This window comes from Carya illinoinensis, chromosome 1, assembly GCF_018687715.1.
Source record: "Carya illinoinensis cultivar Pawnee chromosome 1, C.illinoinensisPawnee_v1, whole genome shotgun sequence".
NCBI lineage: Eukaryota > Viridiplantae > Streptophyta > Magnoliopsida > Fagales > Juglandaceae > Carya > Carya illinoinensis.
Window position 1 is genome coordinate 8,608,053 of NC_056752.1, and position 6,958 is coordinate 8,615,010.

The window sequence follows — 6,958 nt, forward strand, 5'->3', positions numbered from 1 at the left end:
AGGAGTTATATTATCTTGGACCCAAAACATTTTTTTTCTTTTTTAGTTTTGAGAGAAGCCAAATTAAAGCATGCACCCAAGACCTTACAAAATGGATACATAGAATTAATTACAAAATATTCAACTTGATCTATCTTTGATTTCCTCAATTCCTCTATCTACAGATATATATACATGATACATATAATTATACTTTGGGGGACAGAGGAGTTGCTACACACGGACCCTCAAAACCAATAATTGGAAGATACGAGAGAGCTCTTGTACGGTTATACCAATCATCAAACTTTAAGGTGATCTCAGGTGTCCAATATTAAGGCTATTTAATTTTGAAAACAATGAAGTATTATTCATGTTTTATATTATTCATATTTTATGATAAAACTACAAGTATTAAAATGAACAGAGTGTGTCAGTATATTTTTATGAGCTTGCGAATTGAGTACCAACTGTTGACTGGAAAAGTACTCCATGGTCCAACCCAGCTCACTCCCGTATGATATGAGCTGAGACAGACAAAGAGAGTGAAGAATTAATCAGAGACCCTTTCAAAGGCGCAAATCAAGGAATTAAGAAGCCAACGCAACATGAAAGAACTACTACTGTATCTTGCTATCATGACTCAGCAACTGGCCTGTGCTGATCATTGCATGTCATAATCGATTATTCAAATCAGCATATATACTCACCCTTTTTCCACCACCTAGATCGATCATTCAAAGCCAAGATACCCTACCTCACCTGAAACCAACACATAATGAATGAAAATTAACATTTTTCTTAATAAATTAAATAAATAAATGAAACCATATACCCCACCAAAAGGTAGAGTACTGAGATTATCCATCCAAAAGACCAAAGTCAAGTTTGCTCCAAGGAAAGGAAATTAAAAAAAAAAAAAAAAAAAAAAAAAAACAAACAAACAAACCAAAGCGCTCCCAAGCGGGGATTCACACTCATGACTTCCCTCGTCTATCATGTCTCTCTCTCATGTCTTGTCTCTTTTAACCTTTCTTCAATTGATCTTGAATTGTATTTTCTGAAAAACAAACGCGAGATCAAAGTTCAGACACTATGATTCCAGCATGTTTCAGTCAACCCAGCACGCTCTCGAGCAATACATCTCATGAAATGCCTCAGAACCTCATAACCTGCATATTCCAAACTCAGCTCTGCAGCTCTCCAACTCATCTCACACTCATATGGTCCAAAATCCTCCTCTCATTCCCTCACCATCCACGCCACCGACTTTTTCTCCATCACCGTTTCTCTCCACCCATCAAACCACGGGTCAGAAATCCAACGCGAGAGACCGTGCTTCACTGACGGAGGCGGTGGTGTCTCTGTTTTGCTTTGCTAGAGGCGAGGATGTGGCGGTGAAGAGGAATAAGTGAAGAGAGAGAGAGAGAGAGAGAGAGAGAGAGAGAGAGAGAGAGAGAGAGAGAGAGAGAGAGAGAGAGAGAGAGAGAGAGAGAGAGAGAGAGAGAGAGAGAGAGAGAGAGAGAGAGGGGTTTGTGAGAAATGGGTGTGCCCAGTCGATATTTTTCTTAAGTGTAACAATTTAAAAATTTTTCAATTTAGCTATAAATAGACAGAATTTTATCTATATTTTAACAATTTTCTTCCTCTTCATAATAAACATTATATATATTGTTTGCAAAATATTCATTGCTATAATACAGCACTCTAATAAACATAACTACAACTATACATGAGTACCCTGTACTTATATATTACAATAGTCAAAAGTTTCAGAAGAGAAGTCTGGAAACTCATTCTGCTGTTCCTGGGACGTTATTAACAGATAATACAGTAAGTTTGTTTTGGCGTAACCTCCCAGATTCATTCATCTGCGCGCCCAAGACTATGATCCACTCATTATTTTCAATGTTGTTTGCAATGTTTTCAATATAAGGCAGATGTTCCTGTAACAATGAAAAAACATATAAAAAAAATAATGTATCAAAATTTTTAAACGTATTTAAATGTATAAATTTTACCTCGTCTGTACGGTCTATAAGATCAACAGCTGTGCATCCCAAAATTTCCTCTGCCAAAGATCCAAAAATAACAACGGGTGTCGATGTGGTATCATCATACACATCTAAATAAACTCGACACCTGACAGCAATAAATAAATTATCATTCGTTGATATCAGTAAATAAAATGTTCTAACTACCATGTAAAAATTTTTAATTTCAAAATATGAGGAAAATGTTTACCTTGCCCGTGCAATTGCTGCATTCTTGCAACTATAACATATGAAGTTTTCACCGAGGTCATAGCCAGTTGCCTTGTTACAATTCTCGCATGATACGTAGTGGAATGACTGGTGAAAATCAACCATTCTAAATTTGCCTCTAACCAAATATGTGGACCTCTGCATTAAGACAAAATAACTATGTGCACTAATCAACATCTAAACAATACCGTATAGAAGGATTCGAAATTCACCCTTATTACATAAATTAAATCCAACAAACAATCAACATTTCAAATTAAAGCATATGCACAGTTCTGAATCCACAGCACACAATTCACAAATTGCCATCCTCCATCTCCATTTCATTCCAACCAACCTCCAATCTCCATGTCCCAAAAACTTAGAATAAAATTAAACAATTCCAAAGAGTGAAAAAATGAATTGTATTCTTTAAAATAAGAAATTTGGCTTTAAAAAAAAAAGAGAAAAATATACCGCCATTGCTGGAGCAGATATCAGTTTTTCTGCGATTTCAGATACTTTTATGATTGGATCGGTAGAACTACTTGAAGCTGATCCAAAACTATTTCCAATGATTTCTTCCAGCAATTTATCATTTTGTGCTGCCCTGAAAATTTGAATTAGTAAATAAAGTTAAACATCAATAGAAACAAAGAAAGATTTACAATGAAAAAAATCACATTAAATTTATAGTGTATTTAAATAAGTTATTTACCATGTACGTAATGCAACAGAAGATGAAAGAAGGGGTTCAACAATAAAGACACTCGTCGGTCTTGATGACAGTGATAGGCCTATATTATAAACATGAATGAATAAATATACAAGTATAAGATGTACAATTAACAACAATGTTAATATTAACAGGAAGTACCATTATAAGAAGAAACTTTGATCCGTGTTCCTAAAATAATTGGCTTTGCTAGAATAAGGTCAGAAATTTCGCGGCATTCGTCATGAACAAAGCGATTCCACATTGTTAAACGCAGGAGTTTTAAACTATTAGAAATGATAAATGGTGTTAAATTCATCATAATAAAACAATTATAATATATTAATCTAAAAATTTTACCAATGTGAGACAATATACGTTCATACCCTGGATCAATCAAGTATATTTCTTGGATCAACGATTTTCCATGGTTCGTATTCACTTCATTTGGCGGGTTCATATGAATTGCAAGTGCCAAAATATCTAGTTTAGGAAAAAAGAAATTGTTACTTTGCAGTTAGAGGGAACTATATAAAAATATCGACATTTATATAGTAGTTACCTATTTCAGCATCTGTGTCTATGTGTACGCCAAGTTCATTCAAAGGAACAAGGTTATATTCTGGCGGTCTAAGTGCTGGCTCGTCTTCTTCGATCTCTTCAACAATGGTCTTGGAGTTTATTGTCCATTGAAACTGATATGGTCCTCTTTGATGCCTTGGATCCATTGTTCTTACCAAAGCATTTGCGATATAGTATGATTGGTAGATATACAGTGTATCATTACGTAGATCGATATCTTTCCCAAAGATCACTGCCTGCACGCGATTTCCCTGTAAGAAGACAATGAATAAATTTAATTGTTTAATTTTGAACCATACACAAAATAATGATAAGTAATGAAGAGTAATATTTTAATACCTCAGAATCTAAAAGTACCAAATTTTGGTATTTTGTTGCTGAATTTTGCGCCGTACGTTTTGGTGACTTTTCTGTAACGATCATTTTGATTTTCCAATATCTTGTAAATAATTTCTTCTATATATATTTATTTATTTTCTGACGTCATAAACAATATTTACTTGTTCATGATCATGTACTTAATTTCAAGTGATATATATATATATATTCAAGTAATTGCTAACAAGTTTTACCTGTTGGGGATAATTATTATTATTTGTCAATAAATAAATAATTAAGCTAGGGTGGCCAGTACTCATTAATTTTGTTGACTTTAGTAACTGTGAATAAGAATTTCTAATGACCAAGTATATAACTTATATATGATGACTTTAATTAGGTTAGTGGTTACCATAGAAAGACTAACTTTTGTTGACTTTTATCTCTACCATTCATATTATATATAGTTGCTTGTAATATATGTTTATTATTAACCAGCTTCTTGTATATGGAGAGGGGGATCGAGATGATCGCTCAGCTACGAAAATTATAGTAAGGAATATCAGATCAATAAATAAAGATAAGAAAATAACACATGGAATGAAAAAATACCATGAAAATGGAACTTATAAAAAGCATAGATCGATATCACATATCAAAATTCTTGAATAAAATATTTTTCAAAATTAATTTGCCATTCAAAGCAAGGATCCACAAAAAAATTATAAGTAGAGACCAGCAAAAAGAGATATATAATATATATATATATATATAAAAGCACTTACAGGTCTTGAAATGAACAATAGAGTCTTTTATATATTTAGATCTCTTGATGAGAACAATTCCTGTTTAGACACAAAAGACATTGTAAGTTTAAATTGTATTATATATATATACACAGGCAGATTATGTGTAGGCAGATTTTCCTTACCATGAAGAAAGAAATAAAACTAAGGAAATACGTACCTTCTGAAACAAAAACCGAATCAGCAATACGAGACGAAGTGAACACAAATGAGCCATGAAGACCGTTTTAAGGTGCCTATTGTCCTCAATCATCCAGACGTCCTATCACGCTGCAAAACTACTGTTGCATGATGTCTGCTCAATTACTTGACACCATTGTTTTCAAATTAGTCCTAACAATTTAAAAATATATATAATAGTATAAAATAATAAAAAAAAAGTAAGGAACCCACAAGAAGGAAGATATGTTTGCTTTGATTACGAAGGACAAGGCGGGACCAACATTGAATAAGGATTTGTCATCTACTTTCCAATGACAATTCGAATCCACACGTCTAATATCAGTTATCCAGTGCACTATCACTATTGATAAAAAAAATTTTAATATACGTAATCCCTGACATCACTTCGGTGGAAAAAATCATTTAGCTCGATTTTTGCACCAAGTTCAGATGAATTGTTTCTGTATGGGGCTCCACCAATGTTTGGTTAATTATATAAAATTAAAGAAGTACAGTAGTACCAAATGAATCCACTAACCCATGACTCGATATCATTAAGCTTTGTTGATAATTTTTTTTTTTATGCCCAACGTACCCTTAGTTATATTGCTATGACCCACACAATAATTAACAAAAAGAGGATTATTATAGAGTGAATCATCGATCATGTCAAGATCATTTAGTTTTGCACCATGATGACAAGAAATATTATATTAGAATATTATATAGATCAATGGTGTTGGCAGCTGGCTAGATGCCTAACAAACAAAATCAAAAGAAACATGCATATATAAGAGAAATACTATTTTACCGTCTGAAGTCCACCGCTTAAAATTTTTTTAATAATTTTATGAAGGTCTTGTCCTACGGAAATACACAAACATTGATTTTTGCACCAAGTTCAGATGAATTGTTTCTGTATGGGGCTCCACCAATGTTTGGTTAGATGTCGACTTGATCGCGACTCTGCTCTAATCATGGATCCACCTACTCCACTCAACTTGCCCACTTTCCATCCAAACCAAATACTATCATATATACAAATCACCGTAATTATCAAATAAAGCTAAAGGCAAAACTGGAAATAAAAATATTAGACGAAAAAGACTGTAGCTCAAGCTATTGGCACTTATTAATATTAAGATAATAGATATATATATATATATATATATGTATATATAATTATTAGATCCTTATCCTTATCGTGCAGTAGTCTTATTCATAAAACCAAACTTTTCCTCATAATTTCACACCTCCATTAAAAGGAACATTTTTTTTTTTTAAATTCCCTTTTAGCTTATGATCAACACGTGTCTACTCTACATACTAAATTATTCCTATAAGCAGACACTTTATGCGGATGAGACAAATAAAATTTAGAATCACTAATTAAATAGGGAAAACGACATCTCGTTCTTTATTTCTTTTCACTTTTCATTAAAGGTAATGCATATTAATTGAGCGATGGTAGTGCGATAATTAGTAGTTCAAATTACATAAAGGAAAATAAACAAAACAAATGCACTATAAGAAAAATACTTATTTGTTATTAATTACTTATTATAAAACTAATTATTTTTTTATTAAAATGAATCTATTATCATCATAAATAATCATTTTAATAATAAATACTCATTAATAATAATATATTGATTACAAAGCTTCCGACTTTAATACTAAAGTTGTGAAACAAAGCGAAAGATTCTCACATGAATTTGATGTTTGTTTTTTAATCTTTTCCGCTATTGATTGGTATGTTTTTGTCTTATTTTTTGCGAGTATCGGACTAAGATATTATTGCTAAGATGGTTTTGATTCTATTGAATGATATTTCTAAGCTTTTTAGAAAAGATATTTTACGTGAGGTCTGTTTTTTTCAAATATTATTATGTTATGTTTGGATGCAGAGATTATCTAAGTTGATCTATAAATAATGATATTTTTCTTTTCTCTTTTGTTGGGTCATTTATTTGATTATTCTAAGCTTCATTATTTAGTTATAACCCAAAATATTTTTTATTTTAAATATGATTTTTTCTAACATGTATATGGTATAAGATTATCGAGTAGAAATTTTCTTTTAAATAGGATAGAAATACCACTAAAATATAAGTATTATTAAAGAACAATAAGAAAAGTAAATACATGGATAT

At 31.8% G+C, this 6,958-nt stretch overlaps 1 protein-coding gene and 1 long non-coding RNA gene across 2 annotated transcripts; both read right to left on the minus strand.

Annotated features, from left to right (window-relative positions):
* Positions 1–349: 349 nt before the first annotated feature.
* On the minus strand, positions 350–1,315 carry LOC122301711. Its single transcript, XR_006240218.1, has 3 exons — positions 929–1,315; positions 690–741; positions 350–506 (listed from the first exon to the last, which is right to left on the minus strand). It is a non-coding gene; the product is annotated as an uncharacterized LOC122301711 (long non-coding RNA).
* Positions 1,316–1,538: 223 nt separating this feature from the next.
* LOC122301715 (replication protein A 70 kDa DNA-binding subunit B-like) lies at positions 1,539–3,783 on the minus strand. Its single transcript, XM_043113105.1, has 8 exons — positions 3,500–3,783; positions 3,324–3,420; positions 3,100–3,224; positions 2,941–3,019; positions 2,700–2,832; positions 2,224–2,381; positions 2,001–2,121; positions 1,539–1,925 (listed from the first exon to the last, which is right to left on the minus strand). Exons 1-8 carry the CDS (start codon positions 3,663–3,665, stop codon positions 1,773–1,775), a joined length of 1,032 nt encoding a protein of 343 aa, XP_042969039.1. The 5' UTR covers positions 3,666–3,783; the 3' UTR covers positions 1,539–1,772.
* Positions 3,784–6,958: the final 3,175 nt, after the last annotated feature.

Excerpts from the sequence above, each read along its gene's own strand:
- LOC122301715 (XM_043113105.1), bottom strand. The coding sequence starts at position 3,665 with ATGGATCCAAGGCATCAAAGAGGACCATATCAGTTTCAATGGACAATA. Across the intron at positions 3,421-3,499 it reads AGACACAGATGCTGAAATAG|ATATTTTGGCACTTGCAATT; the intron begins GTAACTACTATA and ends TTCCTAAACTAG. Across the intron at positions 2,833-2,940 it reads TCTGTTGCATTACGTACATG|GGCAGCACAAAATGATAAAT; the intron begins GTAAATAACTTA and ends TCAAATTTTCAG.